The sequence below is a fragment of the Haemaphysalis longicornis genome, unplaced genomic scaffold (genome assembly GCF_048455015.1).
Source record: "Haemaphysalis longicornis isolate Haplotype H1 unplaced genomic scaffold, Haemaphysalis longicornis Haplotype H1 scaffold_3, whole genome shotgun sequence".
Taxonomy (NCBI): domain Eukaryota; kingdom Metazoa; phylum Arthropoda; class Arachnida; order Ixodida; family Ixodidae; genus Haemaphysalis; species Haemaphysalis longicornis.
In genome coordinates, this window is record NW_027526335.1 from 88,170,030 (window position 1) to 88,191,901 (window position 21,872).

The window sequence follows — 21,872 nt, forward strand, 5'->3', positions numbered from 1 at the left end:
AGTTTCGGCACTCGTCCGGTCGGGTCTTTCCTCCATGCGCCCGGGGACAAATAATTGAATTTCATGCACGAAAAAGGAAATAAACCGATTTTGGGGGGAGTGCCCATAGAGAAAAAGCACTTGCAGACCCCGCTGCAACAGCGTTGAGTGGCAAATTGTAGTCTGTTTTTGTTTGTTTTCTATGGCGCCATGTTCTATTCTCGTCAGCCGGTGTTCTAGCCCAGCTGGCGTGATAAGATTTCACTGAAGTGCGGAAGTGGTTTGGTACCGCAACCTCGTAACGGTATACCCCTGCTGTACCTGCCAGTTCGTTGCTGGGCGCTCGCCTTGGAAGCTGGTGCGATCGAGAGCAGCTGTTGCATCGTGTTGAGCTGTCATAATGGGAGAACCGCTGTAAGTGCCGGTTTACTTCTTTTGCTTTACCTTTTTCGCTCCTATAAGAAAAGAACAAATGTCGACTCGTATCAGTACTTTTTTTTTTGCTTTCCGTAATGTTTCGTTGGGGAAGGAGGCACTGCGCCAAGTTGCCTGTGTTCTGATTGAAAGCCTTGTCAAAACTGAGCTGTGATAGCGCTTGCATGCGAGATATTTGCATTGGCGAGCGCAGGTTGTCGTGCATTTGTAGTCATGCACACAAATTGGGATATATCCTCTCTTCCGACAGGGGTAGGGAGCGGAAGACGAAGTTTAAAGCAAGGTTGCTGCCACCCTTACGCAGCCTCAAGTGACTGCATTGGTGTGTAATGCATGCTTGGAGTAATTACTTAGTAGTTTCCTTCGCGCGGTTCGACGCCTCTCTTCCTGCACCAATTTTTTATAAGTTCATGCGAGTAATCTGTTTTTTTTTAGACATCACTTACCGGTATCTGTGCCGGACACAATCTTACAGGCAAACGGGAAATAAGACAGCACAAGTTGCACGCAAAAGTACAACGTAAATGACTTAAAGGTGTCACGCAGACAAAATACAAGCTTGTTTTATTCGAAAGATTTAATGTTTTATTGTGCTTTCAGCGCTTGTCCGGCAGCAAACGATTCTTTGTTCACTGAGAAATTAAGCATTTTAAGCCGAAATTTCAATTCTCCCGCCAAATTGTGTTTTTGTGACGTCAACAATGACCTATCCAGAGCATGGACTTAAAACTAAAGATACCATGCTGACCAGGGCTGCTACCATCTAACAGACGGCCGTTTGGTTATCTTGTTTATCGGCCACTTTCATAGATGGTGCTGCAATACCGCTGAAGTGCCACTGTTCACACTTTGCTCTTGCAGTGGCGCACCCACAAGGGGGGGTTTGGGGGTTGTAACCCCCCCCCCCCCCCCCCCCCCCCCCAAAGGTCCGTCAACCCAAAACCCCTCCGCACGCCTCTTCCGCCGAACCGAAACCGAAGGTCACCGGGCAAAGTGTGTAGTCTCGGAAGCTTTTATTATTGGACATTCGCAGTTAAATCTCGAAGAAGAATATTGTATGACCGGCATTAAAAATAAAAGAAAACTAGAGCATGAGCTTTTAGGATTGTGCTTTCAAGACTGTGCGGACCAACTTGCGTATATAACTTGAAGTAGTTTGAGAAAAAGAATGAGAAAAAATTTTAGTGATGCAAAATGTGTCCGTTGTCAGGATATTTCTGAATTCTTAAGTATCCCTGGGCGTTTTAAATGATTCTGTAGTTCTGCTCCCCCCTACAACACGCCTCATAGCCCACGCTAAATCGCAAATAGTAGCACAATTTTTGTAGGGCCAGATTATACTACTTTCTGAACTTCTGTGCGCAACTTCCATCACGAGATTTGAATCATTCGTCGTCTTCTAGAAAAAAAGAACGCTGATATGCACTCAGTATTGTTAAACTTGCCTTCTGGCCTCAAACCAAATCTAACAAGATCAGATCGAAGTTATTTTATTTCATTTGAAAGCTTAAACAACTGTTTTTCTTTCAATACTAAGCACTGTGCGAGCCCTCCCTCTCCTGCTGAGTAAAAAAGATTCGGTTTTCCTTGATATATATCGCCTGAGTTTGTAACATTATAGCGAGGAAGGCAACAACGCTCCATGCGCAGTTACGAAAACCACTGATCACGGATAACAATGATGTTGTGTTGAATAGGCTTTCAGAAATATGTTTTAATGTGACTGTTCAGTGCAAGTTGTGCCAACCTATACAAACAGATTTCGTTCACTTGCAGATAGATCGAATTTGAGTAAACTTTCACATTCAGACGTATTTTAATTTTGGGCCCTGTCTTTGTTCCTCGAAACTGGCTTCGCCGTGTAAACCGTATTTTGCAGTTGGTAGACAGGCGAACAGCCTTTTTTTTTAGTATCTGGTATAGCAGCGAATAGTTGTTGCACAGCCCTCGTTGCGTTTGTTGTTTTTCCGTGTTGTTGAGAACTACTTCGGGCGTCAAGGCCCCCGTTTTACTAAGAAACGTGTGTAGCCTGTGTTTGCGCGCCGACTAACCGGAGGACGCGGCTATTACGGGGTGAGGAGATCGTCCTGGCCGAGTGTCGCAGGGGATCGGGTATCCGCGTTGTAAAAGATTCCGCACCCCCTGTGGTGTTCGCTCCGGGCTCCGAGCCCTCTCTCTACTTCCAACGGCCGTTCCTGTTCTTTCCACTCTTTACTTCCCTGTTTTGTCTCAAGTATTTCATCTATGTCAATAATTCTTTTGCCGGAGTGCGTGTTTTCGGGTTCAAACTTTGTGTCTATTAGTGTTGGGCTCCTTTGTTGTTGGTGGGACCATGGTTGATTGACTGCGGAAAATGTGCCCAGAATGCGCTTCTCTTTTCAATGACCTGGTCGAAACAAATCAAAGCCCTGTCCGCCGGGTTCACGGGGAGCAGCTGCCGGCGCCGTGGTCTCACTTAAGAAACGCTGCCGCCCGTCTTTGGTCTACACCCTCACCATCAGCTATGTTGCGTTTAGTACTCTTGCTCTTGTCGCGAAACCCCCGTTCAATTTGCTTTTTTCTTCTTTCAACTACTTCTTCGTCCACCAAGGCCCAGCTTTTCTAAGAAATGCATGCGAAGTGTGTCTTTGCACGCCGACCGACCGGAAGAAGCGGCTGTTACGGGGAGCCATCGGCCCAGCTTGGGTTACAGCGCGGCAGTGGCGTTCCACTCCCCTCGTGGCATTGGCACTGGCCGGTTTTGGGCTCCGGGCACTCGGTCTAGTTCAAACGACCTTGCTGTCTTTTCCACTATTTACTTTTGTGTGTTTTGTCTGAACTACATTCTTTGCGTCAATAATACTGCAAGTGCACATTTTCCAGTGCAAACTTTGTGTCTGCGTGTCATTGGTCCTTTTCTCTTTGGCGGGAACATGGCTGATTGGTGTTCATAAGCGTCTCCCGGATTGGCTGCAGAAAGTGGGGCCAGAATTTGCTTTTCTTCCACGGGTCCACTTGAAGTAACTATAAACCCGCTACGCTGGCTGCAAGGGGGCCCTGCACCAGGAAATCATTCGAGAAACGGTGCCGCCCGCCGTCCGGCCCTTTCGCCAGGAGTACGCGATCCAGTCCGCCATGCCCCGTTAAGTACTCTTGCTCTCTTTACTGGTTTTCTCATTTAATGTAATAATTGTACTGTTTCGAATTTGTATGTGTTCAAGATCAGACAAGGTCGTCAGTAAATTAGATCAGTAAATTGACGTCTCGACTGCTTCACTGCTCGACCAACATGCTGCCGTAGCGGCAGTTACTGGCCAAATTTTGTTGCTACGTACCCTCTCTTGACAATTTTCTCGTTTCATGTAATAAGTGTATTGTTTGAAATTTGTATGTGTTAATGATCTGCCAATGTTATTAGTATATTGAACCAGTTAACTTAAAAATACTGAAACTTCTCAACTGCTTCCCTGCCGATCACCATGCTACGGTAGCGGCAGAGAAGGGACAATATTCGTCGTTACATAATAGTCAACTGTACTGCGAAGTTCTTCTCTCTGCATTTTTGTAAAAATAAACGTCACGAGGAGACTGCACGTGCTTTACTCTTGGCTTTAATTCTATTTCCTCCCCAACCTGATCTCCCGTCATCCCTACCTTCCAATTCTACTTCCAAACCTGGGTCCGGGGCTTCGGGCAATGGCAAAAGGCTTCGCGTATCTTCTTTTTTTATGTGAAGGTGCACCCATCCTCCTGCAGGCGAATTGTATAGGTTATGTTGGCTGATATAATGCATAATTTTTTCGCGTAAAAATAATAAAAACTCGCCTACTCATTATAGTTGTATATATTTTCTGCTTTATGGTTATTTATTTTTATTTATTTGTATTACTTACATCTGTCTTTATATTTGTTCTTTTATATTTTTACATTTATATATTTTTATATTTTATATTTGTTGTCAAAATGTCGAACCCCCCCCTAGACAGAAATCCTGGGTGCGCTATTGTGCTCTTGGCTGGGCTTCTATACCTGTTGCATTTTTTTTAGGGTTCATAGTAATCGTTTCCAAAAATGTAAGCTATGACTCAACAAACATGGTCATGTAGGATACCGTGCCGCTTATGTCAGTTGGTCAGTGTTGTGTAAGACAAGTCTAACGGGTCCGATTGCTGTGTTGGGCAGTGTCAGCTGGCACAGTGCCGCACTAACTGCTTCGGTGTTTACGTGTTCGTTCGTAACTTTCATTGTTCACCCCGCAATTTTTACTGCTATAAAAAGAATGTGCCGTAAATTTAAGCGCAAATAGCTCCTTCAGCAAGCTTATAAGCCCTGCCTAATTTGTGTTTGCTTTGCCGGCCTTAGCCGATCGTACAGCTGTGCACATGACATCATAGGTTCTGTTGCGGGAAATGAGCTTGTGGTTCAAACTTTCCTTCGCATGGCCGTTCCCTTTTTCCTAATTAAATAGCTTATTTGAGCAAAGTTTACGTTAAAAGTGGTGTTGCAGCGTTTTTCTCGAGAGAAATCAACATAATGTGTGTTCTGAAAGTGACTTAAAATTTTGGTTTTTGCTCTGAATGTGCTGCACCGAAAAATAACCAAATTTACTTTGTCGATTGGAATCTCCGTTCTCCCCTTGTTGTTCCTCCCCTTGGTCCCACGGCGCACTCGCTCGCGTATTTTCCCTGCTCGCATGTCTTTGTACAGCTTGTCGACACATATTTATCATTGTAGTTGCTGAATTTGCACTTACAAAAAGCAAAAAAAGGGGTAATTGCGACATGGTGGCCAAAAAACCAGCCAGTGACGGCCTGTTTTAAGTACGGACTGGCAACCAGCCGGCCAAAAACCGGGCAGGTGGCAACCCTATCTGCTACGCATTGACACCCCAAAAATCCGAGACAAAAAGTGTAATATCCATTCACAATAACGCCTCAAAAACTCATTGGGTGTTTTTTCGGGGCCACAAGGTTTTTGTTGTCAAATTTTAACGACAACGTCGCAATGCCATCTTGAGAAATAATATCATTTGTATTATTGCACGGCAACAAAGTGGCGGTTGTATTCAGAAGGTTCCTTTTGCGACAGTTGTAAACGCAGCGTTAAGCATAGTGTTCCGAGCCGGTGTGATCAAGGCAGTCCTGCTACAGACGCTTCCGGCTCTGTCAATTTCAATAATATTGCGCTTGCAATCAGATAAGTACGCCCGCTATCTTTGAAACGAGTTTTGAAAGCAATCCACCAGCATTGTGGAAAAAATGCCGCCTTTGCATCTTTTAGTCCCATTATCACTTGTGTACTGAGAGCAGTTAATTCTGCGTATCGCCTTGACATCCTGCCCGCACCATTTAGTCGCCGCTCAAATGATTGATGCTTCAATTTACCAATTGACTGCGTTTTCCTGTGTGTTTGACTTGGGTGTATATTTTTCTTAACAGGCACGAACAATTGATTGATTGTGGGGTTTAACGCAGGTGGTGAGGCGCACCGTAGTGGAGGGCTCCAAATTAATTTTGACCACCTGGGGATCTTTAATGTGTGCCGAAATCTCGTACACACGGGCATTTTTGCTTTTCGCCTCCATCAAAAAAGCGGTCGCCGCGGCCGGGAATTGAACCCGCGACCTCGTGCTCAACAGCGCAACGCTTTAGTTATTGAGCCACCGCAGCGGGTAACAGGCATGAACAACTGACAAGAAATATCTCCAAAGAATATTAACATCATTATTGACCGGCATATTGTCATCAGCACATTTAATTAATTGATAACCGACGTGTAGTGAGCCAGTTTAAAACTGTGCACTTGTACAGAAATTTTTTTTTAAATTTTCATGTTGCTTATATTTGAAGTTGCTGCAACTGTTTTGTGACCTGATATTCCATCCTCTATGGTGACATTATAATTAAAAGTTTTGTCAGTCAAAAACAGCAAATCTAGCGTGGATTGATTTTGTCTCGGTATCCTGGTCGGCTCATTCACTACATGAACGAAGCTGTGCATAGCATGATATCTAACGTAAAACCAGCGCTAGGCTTTTCTGCTGCCTGTGTAATTGTCTCATTCTAATCGACCCCTGGTAGATTAAAGTCCCCTGCTAAGATTATTTTACTTCTGGCATTATATTATTTTATTAAGTGCTGGTCAAGCGCAAACAAAAATCTACGGGGCTTCCGGATGCCCTATAGATGACGCCTACCATCAAAATGGTAGTGTCAAGAAATAGCTTACACCACACACTTTCATGCTCATTTTTTGTTGGCAAAGTTTCATATCTGAGTGGTTTCTTCACTAGAAGGGCCACACCGCCGCCTCGTGTTGCTCTATCTTTGCGGATTACATTGTAAGTGCTTGGAAATACTTCATCGGCTGATGTTACTGTGCAGCCACATCTGAGTTATGGCAGTGAGCTCTGCATTGTGAAGTAATGACAAATATTTGAGTTGTTCTAATTCATTCACTATACTCCGGGCATTAATATTAAATAATCTTATTTCGGGCAGTCTTTTGCGTCGGTCAACTGTTCGGGGGGGCAAGTGGTGGTTCATTGCGTAGTCTCATGCGCACATTCCGCTCCGAGTGCAACCGCTTTCAATAAAAAGCTTATCATGAATGAGGTTGACCTTAGTGCCATTGCGTTTATCAGTCTGACCTGATTTCCAAAGTACTGTTCTTTTTGCAATGGTTTCCGGCGAGTAGTTATCAGAAGCACTTGATTTTTGTTTCCTTGAATTTTTTGCAGTTTTTAAAGATTGCCACCTCTTCATTGTAGTCGTATAGCTTTAAGATAACAGGCCTGTCCCGTGTTGGCGTCTTTCGACCAAGCCTGTGAATTCTTTCAACTGATGCAAGTGTGACACCAAGTTTGTCAACAAAAGTATTTCTTGCAACTTGCTGCTCGATGTCATCACGGGCTTCGTTTTCACTTTCGAGGACACCAAATACAATGACATTATTCCATCTTGCCCAGTCTTCCAAATCAATTAGTCGCTACTGTTGATGCTAAATTGCTCTCTTAAAGGGGCACTGACACAAAAATTTCGCATCTTGTTTTTTTGGTTGCGATAACGAGCTAGTGACCTACTTATCACCTGTAGAAACCTCATTTGCTTTAGCGTGCTACGGTTGTTTAATTAAAGGCATTTTCAATGCGGCCAGTCGCAGTTTCGGTTTCAGCGGGAGCCGCGAACCGATGGATTTTGTGTGAACAAAGCTGACCTTATGACCGTCGGAGGGATATCACAGAGCAGAGCTGCCGTAGCACTGTCGAATCCGCACCGCCGGCAGTTTCTGCGAATGCCCCCACGTACTGATCTCATGAGCCGCTTAATTAAAAAGCGACCGTGGACGTGACGCAGGCGCTGCGAGTGCAAATGCTACCGCGGCTAAAGAACGACGCGCGACGCTCGATACGCGCGCTGGTAGCAGCCGGCCGGTCTGCCTACAGGTCCGCCTACAGATGTGTTCGGCTTAGCACTGCGGCGGATATTCGATTGCCGCTCTCGTAAGCGCGTGCAGATGATGCAACCCGCCATCGCATCATTAACTCCTTTCTCATATAAGCTGCCAGGGTTGGAACTTGGGTACAATTTCGTGCAGCGATAACAAGCTATCACTTGAGCTACCTGCGCCGGCCTGGGCCACTTCGCGGCCGTGGCCGCCGCCTGCACAGTGACCGTGCGGCTCGCTCAGTGGGCTTTTCGTGCCTCCGGCGCGTTTTCGCGTCCAATGTAAATAAAAAGTAGTAGAAACAGAGTGCTTGGAATCGTTGTAGAACTTTGGTCGCGGCCAGCTACCCGATGAGCTGATGAAATCACGGCGCCTCCGCCGCCAACGATCGGGTCGTTCGTTCTCGAGAGCAGAAGCTCCGCCCTCCGGCCCTCCGATTGGAGCGGCGAGCCGGGCGAGCCGGCGAAAAACGCCGGTCGTGCGGAAGCGGCTAACACAAACTCGTGACGTGTTTGGATGTTGTTTATTTACAAAATATCCTCGGGATGTCGATTGCGCGTGGTCCTCTGCTGGCTGCTCGGTTGCGTTTCACACACTTTAAAATTGATTTTAAATATGTTCTAGGCTGTATTCGCCGCTGATATTTTGCAGGTGGTGTATATGTGTTCACACCAATCTATTTCCGAAGTTATCTCGCCTTCAAAATTCGACCAGTTTTGTTCTGCAAGTCGTTCGTTATTTAAAATTGGATGCGAGGTCAATCTTGGCCACGGTGGCTGCTTTTCTGATGGAGGCGAAAAGTGAAAACGCCTGTGTGTCAAGATTTTAGCACACGTTAAAGATCCCCAGGTGGTCAAAATAATTCTGGAGCCCTCCATTAGAGCACGCCTCATCATAAACCCACAATCAATCAAAAGTTATTTAAAATTAGGTTGCGAAGGGCTTTTCTGTGGCCAGTTCAGCCTGCTGATGTTTTCGGAAATTCTGCCCGATCTATCACCACTACCTGCAAGTGCCATGTCCATATCAATATTCAAGCCATCTCCCACAATACCAACATCCAAAATCAGCAACCTGGGAAACTGTTTCAAGATTGTCGTTTTTTGTGGGACTAGTGGTGTTTCCCCATTAATATACTTAATCTTCTATTGTATCCGCAGCTTTAATTCTAGTTCACATGTGCCATCCGCACCACTTGTCATGACTCTCCCATAACCTCATCATAGCTTCACAATCTTCAATCCTACTTTCTTGCTTGCACCGCTGAAATATATAGAAAACATCATGTAAATGGTGCTTCAAGTGCAGCTTAAATCCCGCGCAGATGTCCCACGCAGTGCCCGCCAGTGCTGAAGCTGGCTGACGTTAAAGACCAAGACCAGTGCAAACGTCTGGAGCTGGTCCGCTCCCGATACCGTACCACATTCGGAAGCGATCCCCAGTTCTACGTCAGGGCGCCTGGCCGAGTCAACCTGATTGGCGAACACATTGACTACTGTGGCTATGCCGTTCTACCGATGGCAGTCCAGCAGGACATTCTGGTAGCCTGCGGACGCAACAACACGACAACGTTGCAACTTGTCAACGTTGATGGCCGCTACCCGAGTTTCTCGGCGCCCGTGGATGCCCTCAAGATTGACGATGCTGAGCCTTGCTGGTACCATTACTTCATGTGTGGAATCAGGGCGGCTGTGGAGAGCGGTGCCAGCAGCGAACTGGCGATCTCGGCACCCGGCTTGGATGTCGTGGTTCACGGCACCGTCCCGCCGTCCGCCGGATTGTCGAGCTCGAGTGCCGTGGTCTGTGCGGCTGCCCTCACCATGCTGCAGGCGAGCAAGTGAGTCTGCCCACCTGCTGACTGTGTGTCACATTTTTTGAAGCAATGACTGGGGAGCTGAGACTTGTACCCACATTGTAGCTGGCACCTTGTACAGTCTTTGTCAAAATTTTCTAGGCCATGCCAAAAGTGCATAAGCCACAAAAAATTCAAAGTACAAGCTTACCTTTCAAGCGAAGCTGAACTGTTTCATCCAGAGAGCTTGAGAAGCCACCTTTCTTTTTTACTGCTATCAAATAATTCAATCACATATAGTTAATTAAGCTTTTGCTTTGAATTCTTTGTGGCCCACAAGCCTTTGGCATGGCCTGGAAAATTTTGGCAAAGGCTGTACATTTCAGGTGCTCCAGTCTTGTTTTTATTTTAGGAGAAGGAAAAAAGCTGGCCTTGTGTTCCATAAACTAACTTATGAGAAGGCTGACAATTTTCAACCAGTTTGCTCTCGTAGTCTAAACACAATGTTTTTTTTGTTCCTGTGTTCTTGTAATATGATTTGTGGTGTAGATTTACCAAAAGTGCACCTTGCTTCTTTTAAGTAATCTCTGAAACCATTTTCTAAACACCTAAAATGCGGTTAGCACACACTGAATGAATGCATACAGTTCTTAGAACTGGTGCCTGTAAAATGCCCAAGCCAAATTTTGCTGATCTATGCTTCTCGGGTAACTTGCGAACTCCTTCAAAATGTTTTTTTTTTTTTTCTGGTTCCCCGTATTCTTCAAAGCATGGTCATTCCTTATAGTGGCCATATTGCCACTGTTAGCTGACTTCCATTCAGCGGTAGAGCCAACAACAAAATAATTCAATAGCCGCTTCAAAGAACACCACAACAAAGCAAGACGCAAACTAAAAAAGTATCTGCCTGCGGTGAGAAAGTCACAGAGTGCTGTTCTGCGCTAGCAACGTCCAGGGCTTTTTCAGTGCCTCTATGCATAAAGGGAAGAGTGGAAAAATATATCGACCCCACTGTGAAGTACCTTTAAGTAGTCAAGGCATCTGCCGAATGCAGAGACTAGAGTTGCTGAAAAAATTGTGAGCGAACTTGCAGCACGAAATTGTGCAGAAAGCTGACATGCATAAATGTTGGACATAATAAAAAGGCAACATTGATTAAAGCATAAAACTGTGGGTAGGGGACATGTGAGCATGGATTAGAAAAAAGAAGTAGGCTTGGGCAAGGCATGTAGGTATGAAGGCGACAACAGGTTGGTCACATGTTTGACTGGGTAAATACTGAACGAACGGGATAAAACCCTAGGGGGCTGATAACTGTGTAAACAGTGCACTTGTCTATTCTTCGTCAGTCTTGTGACCATTTCGTGCGCTCCCCCAGGAAGGGAGCTTTTAAGCTACAGCTTGTGACTCAGAAATACGAAGATCACGTGTAAAAGATCCTTGTTCTCCAGCTAATACCATACGGCTATGATGAGTAGCAGCAAGCCCTGTTATGTTTGACGTATTATCAGTATTTTAATGATAAAGGGGTTCTTTCTGCAGTGCTTCATTCTGGTCAAAGAGCGCGAAAATGACAAGACGTAGAAAAAGGACACAGTATGTGCTGTCCTGTGTCCCTCTTTTTCTACGTCCATCGTATTGGCACTGTAACAGAAGGAACCAGTGTCAACTTACAAATTGACAGTTCTCCTTTTCTGTAATGCCCTATCAGGTTATAATCCTGACAAAAATGGCAAATTATCGTGGCAGGTCAGCTCACATGAGCAGCTATGTATTAAAAGAAGTTTGCTCCTAATTCCTGTGGTACAGTGCCATAACTACTGGCGTTCTCACTGTTTATCATGTTTGAAATAATGTACAGTAAAATCTCGTTACAAGAGACTCTATTACAAGAGGCACTTGGTTATGAGAGACATTTGAATGAAAACAGTTTGGTTAGTTGTTCTATGTTTGCTATGTGAGCAACATCACATACAAGAGACCTTGTGTAAGGTCCACTTATGAGATTAGCGGCCAGGCGCCCAGGCTGCGCGTGAGAACCCACCACTCTGTCTGGTGGCCCAGCACTGTAGACTCTACGCTGCAGCCGTCGCCAATTCGTCACGGCGCGCACGGGAAACGGATTGTCTGGCCCACGCGTACCACAGGGATAATCCCCCATTGAGAAAGCAGACGGCGCTGCCAAATTCTGGGAACCGTCCGCGCGATGCGCGGAGGTGGTGGCATTACCGGCGTCGAAGCACGCGCCGCGCAAGACACCATTGTTAACGCGCCCCGGCCGGAACAGTACACTGTCGCCGTCTTTCGCTCTCACCCCGCGGGGTCGTGCGCACCTGCTCGTTTGCGAGCGTGCCGGCACGTTGACCCAAAGATGGCGGCGCCTCATTGAATATTCCGTGGCGTGCTGAGTGACAGCTGTCTACATGAATTTGGGCACTCCCTTACGCGTGTACGAACGCTACAGGGGCGTTCCCGAGAGAAGGTGATCTCGAGGTTTTATAAGGCCTAACTTGGCCGTTGGAAATCGTTCTTGTCTGAGCGCCGAGCTGGGCAGTTCCCGGCGGGACAAGGAGTCTCGACCGTTGAAGCTAGGTTGGGATCGCGTCGGAAGTTCAGGGTGCAGCGCAGCCTGTACCGGGCAACTAGACGGATCCTGCGGCGAGACAGGGTCTCGGCCGTCGTTTCTCGAGCGGTTTGTGTACGCTCCGAGAATAGGATAGTTAGACGAAGTTGAGGAGCTCGAGTGATTTGTGCGCACTGGGAGCTAGCGTCTAGCTGAAGTTCGAAGTTTTTCCTTTATTACGCATGTACCCAGTTTTCCTACTGTAAATAGCTGTATATAAACTCTTCGTTTCATTTAATCAACCCCAACGCCTCGAGTTCGTCAATTCGACCGCCATCTCCAAGAACTTCAACACCATCGCCCTGCCAGCCCCCTGCCAAATCAACCGGAGCCCGGGCGATTGGGTTCCTGATCGACACCGGACTTCGGGGAAACGAACTACAGGACCATCTTTACTCCTTGGTTGCAAGAGACTTGTTTATGGGTCCCTTGAGTGCCTCTTGTAAACGAGGTTTTACTGTAGCAGCATGCTGGGTTTTCGCGAGATATCCCAGTTTCTAGTGAAAATGTGTGAGCATGCTGATTACTTCAAACCAGCACAACAAACAAGGGACGCGGAAAAAGAAGCAACGTCATTTGTTTGTTGCTCTAATTCGAGGAGCTTGATTGCCAGCAGCTTTCCCGTCCCGCCGTTCCGTTAATCAGATTTTGTTTGTCAAGCACTTCTTGCTGAATGCTGATCGTATGCTGCTTCATTCCAGCACTTCACTGCCCAAGCTGAAGCTGGCATCGCTGTGTGCCGCGTCCGAAAGGTACATCGGCACCCAGGGAGGAGGCATGGATCAGGCCATTGCCTTTCTGGCCGAGGCAGGTCAGTTTTCTTGAACCTGGCCACTGTCACGTCAATTCATCAAGCAGACACGACGTACAGAAAAACATTTAATGAATGCAGATGGTCAATCACAGCACAAGACTTTACATAGTCTTACATAACTTTACATAACTTTACATAGTCGAAGAAGTGTTGTTGCTGTTCGAGTTCGCGTAAAAGTCTTTAAAGATGGTGTAGCCGCACGTTACGGTCAATGTCTTGCGATGCTTGTATAGTTCCAAGGCGACCGTCGTGTCTCTTAGGGCTTGCAGGTAACGAACCCAACTGTCGCCGCTAAGAGCCAGGGGAGCATAGCCCCAGGTGCATACATGAACTGGCGTCAGTGTGTAGCCCGAGCGTGTCAGCCCGGCAGCTTAGCTGGTTCTCCGTCCGTAAAGGGGAGCCGCCAATGGAACGTTGCCGAGGGGTCCCCTTCCAGGATCACAGCCTGGAACTAGTGTCTGTAGGCCTGTGGCGTCGTCAGGCCCCGATGACGCTGGGGTCGGTTTCGGGAGTGTAGCCTGGTCTTCTCTTCTCCTTTCTTCTCCCCTCGCTTGCCTCCCTCCTCTTCCCCTTTTCCACTTCGTGTTCATTTCACTGTTGGCCCACTTCATACCTTCTTGCTTGGCACATACTCCTTGGGGGGGTTGCGCATGACAACCACCCACTGTGCCAGACTTCTGGTCCTGTTCTTTGCATGGGCGCTCTGACAGTGTGCTGTTCTCTTGTGCAGGAACTGCCAAGCTCATCGAGTTCAACCCACTGAGGACCACCAGTGTAGCCTTGCCCCAGGGAGCGACGTTTGTGGTGGCCAACAGCCTCGTGGAAATGAACAAAGCAGCCACTTCGGACTTCAACATTCGGGTCGCAGAGTGCCTCATCGCAGCCAAGGTTTTTGTACAGCCTCTTTATCTTGAACTTAAATGCGATATGCGTAGGGTAAGATGTGCGCCTAGCTTGACGCAAGAATTGGCCCATGCGTATGTAGTATGCCGCTTAATAACAATAATCGTCATCATCTTGGCTTGCTACTTTTTATGCACCCACTCCTGGTGTGAGTAAGGGGTGAAACAAAAAGTAGGAGCACAGCTTGACTCCTTGCAAGGTAGCCGTTGTGGGGGACAGTTACTGCATGAATAAGCCTTAGTAAACAATCGTAACAAAATGACCATTGTGGATAGCACGTGAGCGCTTTGTTGAGCCTTTAAGAGCTGCTGAATTAACAATGCACCTGCCACGGTGGCCCAGTGGCTAAGGCATTTTTCTGTTGAGCCCAAGAATGTGAGTACGGTTTTCGGCAGCGTCAGCTGCTTAGCAGGTGGAGGCGAAAAGCGAAAACACCCATATGTCAGGATTACGGCACACATTCAAGATCCCTGGGAGGTTAAAATTAATCCAGAGCCCTCCACTACGGCGTCCCTCATAGCCCTGCGTTAAACACCAAAATTTTTTGAATCAACAAAGCTGTTGTCTGGGCTGTACAAAAATTATGGAGAAAAAAGAATTGCAGCCTAAGATAAAAGTTAAGACTAATGTACCAATGTATTTATATAGCAGAACAATAGCTCCCAGGTTTGACTTAATTGTGTTGCCTCAAAGTTTAATGTCACCTCAAAGTTTTCTGTGGCGATTTGTTTATATAATCTTGTGAAACTTTCTTGATTACTGGTATCTCTTGTTACCGTTTGAAAATCCCGCCATGGATGGTTGAAACACTGAAGTCTCACTCACTCCGCTACTCCCTGTTTTTTGTCATATGCTCTCAGGTCATTGCAAAGGCTCGCAACGTGGAGTCCAAGAAGCCACTCAAACTTGGAGAACTCCAGTCCCTGCTCAAAGTGTCTGTACACGAAATGGTGACCATAGCCAAGAAGGACCTGCACGCCGCTGCCTACACCCGCTCCGAGCTTTGCACTCTGTTTGGACTGGACGACGAGCAGTTCGAGAAGTCTTGTCTGGGCAAGAACACAAAGCATCTACAAGAGTTCAAAGTGAGTAATCTCTAACCTTTAATTAGCTTAATTTTCATCTATGTTCCTTTAATGATGTAGTGTTGACAAGAAGTAAGGCTCAGGCATTTTACATCAGTGAACTCAGCCGTATGTTCACCCACACATGTGCAAGCTAATTATTTTCAGATTTGAACAATACAGCTGCGTACATCAAACTAACGGTTGCATAAAAGGAAAAGAAAGAAAGACTGACGAACGATGCCAAGTCCACATAGCGAAAGGTGTTGACCGTTGCTAGTTCATTAAACATGTACACAACGCCTGTATGCAACATGTATGCCATTACTCATTCTGTCATGGTGGCAAAACAGTGCAGCTAGTGGCCTAGACAGAAGAGAAGGAAAACAGGACGTGCGCTACGTCACTATCTGCGCTATTTTGCTACCGCGATCAACATTCACCAGCTCGTCCAATTTTCCATACTTCTGCTTACTTATTCTGGCATGCCGCTCAACCTCTTGCCGTGATAACAGCAGCAATGTGCCTTTCATTTTTGGCAAACAGCGTCACTGACAACGACAGCGAAAGGAAGCCCACCCTCAAGTAGACAGCTCTTGCTGTGAAAAAATTCTGGGACTCTTCAGAAAGCAGAAGTTCAGAGTTTTGTTAATTGTAATTGAGATTAACCCTATTGCTGCAGTGTTGGGGCAAAAATAATGTTGCTGTGGTGGCTCTGATTCCCAAAACAAATGCCTTTCCCCGCCGCAGCTGTACCAGCGAGCTGTGCACGTGTACGAGGAAGCAAGCCGGGTGTGGCGGTTCCGGGACATCTGTGAGGGGAGCGCCGATTCGCTGTCGCCGGCCGACCAGCTCTCCCAGCTGGGCCAGCTGATGAACGACAGCCACGCCAGCTGCCGCGACCTCTACGAGTGCAGCCACCCAGACTTGGACAAGCTCGTGGAGGTTTCGCTCCAGGCTGGCGCACTGGGCTCCCGGCTCACCGGCGCTGGGTAGGACGTCCAGGCACCAAGATTGTCGGTGCAGTTTTGCTTTGGCAAGCTGCGCAGGGGACACTTTTGTGCAAAAATGGGTCATTGGCCACTCGCCAAAAAAAAAAAAAAGTTATGCAGGATAATGAAAGCCTTCACGGCAGCCGCTTTTCTGATGGAGGCGAAAAGCAAAACTGTCCGTGTGTTCGAGCTTTCGGCGCACGTTAAAAATCCCCAGGCGGTCAAAATTAATCCAGAGCCCTTCACTAAGGAGCGCCTCATCACCTGCGTTGCGTTGGCGCATTAAACCCTACAATCAATCAATCAATCACTCAGTAATGCAAACCTTATGCATTATTTCGCAAATAGCGGTGGTGTGTCATGCTAGTCTGACAGTGCTCCTGCTGTTTATAATGCAGCCATTTGTCTATGCATTTAAGTGGCTGGCTGGCTGGTGGTTTCTCAAAGCGACATGCAGGTGCTCTCAAGGCTGCTTGTACAGCTGGCATGCAAATGCATGAAAGCACGAACATGCCACTACTCTAAAAACCCTCCCTCCACCGTATCTATGCTTGGCAGCTGGCACTGAGAGAAAAAAAAAGGGAGGAAGAAGATGGGGCAGTGGCATCAATTCAGCAACATATAAATAACAGCGTTCATTTTTTGGGGTTTATATTTTTTTTTCAATCAGGGGTAAAAATAGAGTTCTTACTTTCCTTTTTTTCTTTTTTTCCAGAATGGTAATCGGGGAGAAATTGGGTTTGTTTTTTGTAAAAAAAAACATTCTGAAATTCGTGTTTTTTTTCGAGCAAAATCTACTGATGTAATAAGTAATACTGTCAGTTTATTTTATCAGTAGGTATCACGAGCTTCTTAACTCTTAACGCATTTAAATTGGTGTTTGTTTCAATCTGGTAATCAAGGGGGCATATCAAGGTCCTAAATACTGTCCAAAATTTAGCATTTGTTTGGAAATCAATCAGTAGTGATGACAGTAAAGAGCATTGATAACTTCGAAGAAATGAAACATTCTATTCACGAGAAGCTGATCACCATTTTTTTTTTACCCATTCTTGTTTACATACATTATCATCTCCATGCGCAACACGTTGGTATCCATTTGAGACCCATTCGATCGTTCAACGTATTTCAGCCAGGGGATCGATCCCTCAACATCACAACTTCCTAGGCACAACAATGTCAGTGCAGTGCTTTCCAGCCTGGGGTAGCGAGCGCTGAAGTCGTGCCAAAACTCAGCCGTGTCTGTGGGGCCTGCTTCCAGCAGGTACTGGTTGAGAACGGCAGATGGTCGGCCCACGATTGTGCGGATCGGTAGTTTTAAACAAGAGAAAACGGGGTTAACTTGATTCGTCTGAAACATGTTCCAAGTGTGAATATCGTGTAAAATCGAGTTTTACACCAAAATGAACAACCCTACATATAGACCACGACAAATGAGCTAACAGACAAATGAGTTCAGACAAATGAGCTTACTCAATGCTCCTTTCCCCCATTGTTTCCAAGCTCTTGGTGAGAGGAAGGTTGGGCTTGTACGAGTATGTGCACTAATTACGCCCATTGCCTGTCAATATTTCGCGTGTTGCCAATTTCTTCGCCAGGAGAATCAGCTTGTTTTATTCTGTAGTTACCGTGTGGTTATTGCAGGTGGGGAGGCTGTACCATTTCTCTGGTGCCTTCGGATAAGGTGGATGCATTCCTGAAGGAAGTCGGCACCAAGTTCTACGGAAAGTTTGGTGACAGCGTGGCGAGAGACACGGCCATGTTTGTCACCAAGCCCGGAAGCGGAGCAGCCGTGTTCGTACCCTAGTCGCGCACTGCAGCGCCTCAGACCAATGAGAAGGCATAATACGCATCCACTGTGGGGAGAGGATGCAGCCACGGAGTTTCTTACAGAGGTATACCAAAGAGGAAACCAAATCTGCAACTGTGTGTCATCATTGGAATTATGAGAAGAGTACAGACCATAGAGTTTCATACTAATATATACTAGAGGGAAATCTGTCGCTGCAGTCGCAGGCCGCCGTGCGTGGCACCATTGCCGCTAGCGACGTTCCTCGCCTACTTGGCTAAGCTAGCCATATGGCTTTTTTTTTTGTCTCGAAGCCAAAATCAACCAAAAAAGGGTAACATTTTTTCTTGTTCATCGTGCATGAAGCTTCCACATAATCACTGATAACTTAATCTTTTTGGAGGTGCAATTTTATAATAACAAAGCAATTTTGATGAACCTTCTACAGTAATAGTGTCGGTTTTTCGCAGCCAGAGCCAACTTATCGGTCTGTTCATGAGCCATGCCAAAGACAAGTGGAACGTGCCTGCCCGGTACATGACTGAACGCTCGCTGAAGCGCGGGCTCCCCTAGACAGTTGCGCCTGATTTCTTTCTAGTTTATATTAGTATGAAACTCTGTGGTACAGACCTGTATTGGCTTCATAGGTGGCTTGGCTTGGCTTAGTGTGGTTGAGAGAGAGAGAGGTTAAACTTTATTGTTAGAAAAAGGGTTGAAAACACGAAAAGTACAGCAAGAATGATGAGAGAGTGTTATACCCACATGAGTAGGTAGACAATTGTAAAAGAAAAATACTAGCAATGAGAAAGTGGAAGAAGGCACATTTTCTTACCCCTTGCTTCTTTTTTTTCCTTTTTGAAAGTGAGGTCTACATGAATATTTTTCATCTCGAAACTGACAGGCCAAGCCAGCTGTTAAAAGAAAAGAAAAAATCTTTCGAATACCCACAAAAACACGTTTAAATCAATCATTACTTTAAATGAATAAATGATAACAATTTGCAGAAATTGATAGATGGTATTCACTGAAAAGTTTAGCTGTCACTTTCTTTGCTGGGCAACACTGGAAACGGTAACAGACATGGCGTGGCCTGTGCCACTGCCTGCATGCCGCAGAAAAAAAAAACGCTAGCGTGCGTTGTCTGCTCCGTTTCAACCCGATTCTCAACGGTGGTGTCAACAGAGATGTTAATAATCGCACTCACATTGGAGTCGAGGCATTACTTTGCGTTCGGTGGGGTAGAGTTTTAAACGTCCAACACACATCATGTGCTTAGCATGGACAAATACCGCCATCCCGCTGAGCCCAACGTAACCAGTGAGGGCGCACTCGCATGGTTGCCTGCATGCGTGCCTCGCCAGTGAACACAACCTATATTTATGAGAAAACACCTGCACTGTGTTCTGAGTGTTCTCATTTTACACATGTAAACGAACAATTTGTTTGATGTTTTTGTTGCAGTTTACATTTTCACACTTACCAAAGTAATACTACAAGCCAAGCCAATTACAAAGCTGATGGACATCTCTACTCTTCTCGTAATAACCGCGCTGACGCAGACAACCTCAAGGGAATGGCGTTGACACTAGTGCCAGATTCTTTCCAGTATATAGATGTAAGAAACTCTATGGGTACAGCCCACACAAGCCCAGCCCGGTTTCAAGTCTGTGTTAGCCATTCAAGCCAATGGCTGTCAAAACTGACCAGAAATGAAGGCATAACATTCCGTCTTTAATTTTTTTTGTACTTCGCATATACCGAGAGCGTGGTGCCTGTTCAGGTCTTGTGTATGTGATATCAAGCCTTTAAGTGCCCATCTGTTAAGCTTTTCAAGGAGCAAGTACACACATATGCATGGTAGCTAGTCCATGGCTTTAGTGCCGGAAGCATTGTTCAAGTACTTGTCGCAGGTTGTGACATGGACATTTATCAGCATCTGCCATTGCATCTGGGATGAAGGGTGGGAATATGATCTCGTCCCACCCGTCACCGCAATGATCAGCTAGACAAGAAGTCTCTGCCTCCTATACCAAAGGATGTCGTTCCCTCTATACCAAAATGCCCACGTAATAATTCCAGCTCTGCGTAGTCATGTTGCTGGGAAGAATGCGAGGGCTTGCCAAGTATTTTTCCACACAAAGATGTTGCCATTTTTTAAGCAAATGTATTCAATGTGTGGCTGTGAAATGACAGGACTGCATGTGAACAAAGTTACGGTTGTAGTGGAGTCCCGAGCTAGAGGAGCGAGCTTTCAGTCACAGTGTACAAACCGCTGTGTCACGTATATTTCGCGTGTGGATGCTGTGCAGAGGTGTGTAGTGTTACTGGATCAAGTTATACAATCTGTGCTATTGGAAAAAACTAGTGTAAATTTTTGTCAGAGGCTGCCTTGCACGTGGCGTCTTGGTCACTGCTGCCAAATGAGTTCAAGATAAACTACAACTTGTACAAAACATTCATTATTTCACATATTTCTGCATTAATTAGCACAACGAAACTCGGTAAGGTTGTCAATCTGCCTTATTGGACGAGCGTGCTGTAATTTGTTTCAGGAAATTTGCATTGCTACTTGTTTTGTGGTTTTCTACAACCACATCCAGTGGCTAATAACTGCGAAAATGTTCGTTAAATTTACAAATTGCAATAATGGGTGACATCAAACTAGGCATGATTGTAGAGTTGTCTTGGTAGTTAAAAAAAAAATGGTAGTACGATTAATTTGAAGGTACGTGCATTAGGACATTGTAACGGCTGTTTTCCTGAGACCTATTCCTGTCCATTGAGCGGTCGGTTTATGGGTGCAACGTCAATGTGCCACCACCCTTAACAAAAACGGGTTACAGAGCAGCAGTGCCACCATAATCAGCCACCACTGAATAGGCCTCGTGAAACGCTGTATACTGCATGGAACACCTAAACTACATCGTTAAATTCAAAGGCGTTGCAGTCGAATGTAGAACTAGCTCCCCTGCTCTTCCAACAGAGGCGGTGTAAAAAACAGGTGAAAGTGCCAGAATGGTTGTGTGCAATGGCCGTTCCAGCAATGAAAGTGACACTGATGATGTATGTAAGCTGCACTGTGTAGTTCAACTCAATAAACCATTTATTTCATCACATAGCAGATGTGTAGAGTTGTAGCTTTATGAGCAAAGCTTGCAGAGAGAGAGAGAACACCATGCCCCCATCAAAGCTGTTTTGCAAATTACCGTATCGACATTGCGCCAGTTTGCAAAGCTGTTTAATGCTATTTCAGCCTTTAATGTTTTTATTTTTGCTGGCTTATGGTCATAATCCTTTCACAATTTGTAGTTTAAGTGCTTTTGCAATTTGTTGAGTTCCACCAGAAATTCTGTGCACTGCTTCGGTGTGGAACTGCGGAACGCGTCTTGCAAAGCTAGCAAGGCAGCCCAAAGCCCATGTCAGCATTGGTCAGAACCACGTTCATCAGTTCCATAGCTTGTGCCAGGTGCAGCACCATCAGTTCACTGCACTGCCTCATTTTTGTACTCACCAAGTCTATGCAGCAGCTCAATCGTGTGTGCTGCGTGAGCTTCAGCTATGTTTGTTTCTGTTGTGGCATTATTTTCTATTTTCTAGCACTTCTGTGATCAAGGTTGGGAACCTTTTGATTCATGTTGATGCTTAGGTAATGGTGATTATGGTGAACGTTGTGGCCTTGACCTGATCAACATTGATTAAAGCTTGGTTGCATAACGCCTGTGTTCTTGACTCTGAATTCAAGCCAGCCGTGTTAAAACAGACTGGAGAAACCTGCATAAATGTTTTGAATTTGGTCATATCTATTGTACGACTAGAAAGTTGGTATTTTTCTGGTACCTGGTCAGAATTGGATACGAAGCTGACAGAAACTCACAATTTTTCGTTACCTACAGGTCTCGAGTTAACGCTCACGTGCAGGAAGCAGAGACAAACCCAAAATGCTAGACATCAGTGACGGTGAACTCACTCTTCAAAGGTTTATTTCGCAGTCAAAAACTGCGATTTGTGCCTGCTTCTTTCTCACGAGCTAAGTCACTACACGGCACCCCAAGGAAA

The 21,872-nt window shown here is 45.9% G+C and overlaps 1 protein-coding gene across 1 annotated transcript; it reads left to right on the forward strand.

Moving 5' to 3' along the window:
• The first annotated feature begins 22 nt into the window (after positions 1 to 22).
• On the forward strand, positions 23 to 21,530 carry Galk (N-acetylgalactosamine kinase). Its single transcript, XM_077703681.1, has 7 exons — positions 23 to 393; positions 9,164 to 9,676; positions 12,956 to 13,065; positions 13,799 to 13,956; positions 14,832 to 15,056; positions 15,786 to 16,027; positions 17,672 to 21,530. Exons 1-7 carry the CDS (start codon positions 380 to 382, stop codon positions 17,832 to 17,834), a joined length of 1,425 nt encoding a protein of 474 aa, XP_077559807.1. The 5' UTR covers positions 23 to 379; the 3' UTR covers positions 17,835 to 21,530.
• Positions 21,531 to 21,872: the final 342 nt, after the last annotated feature.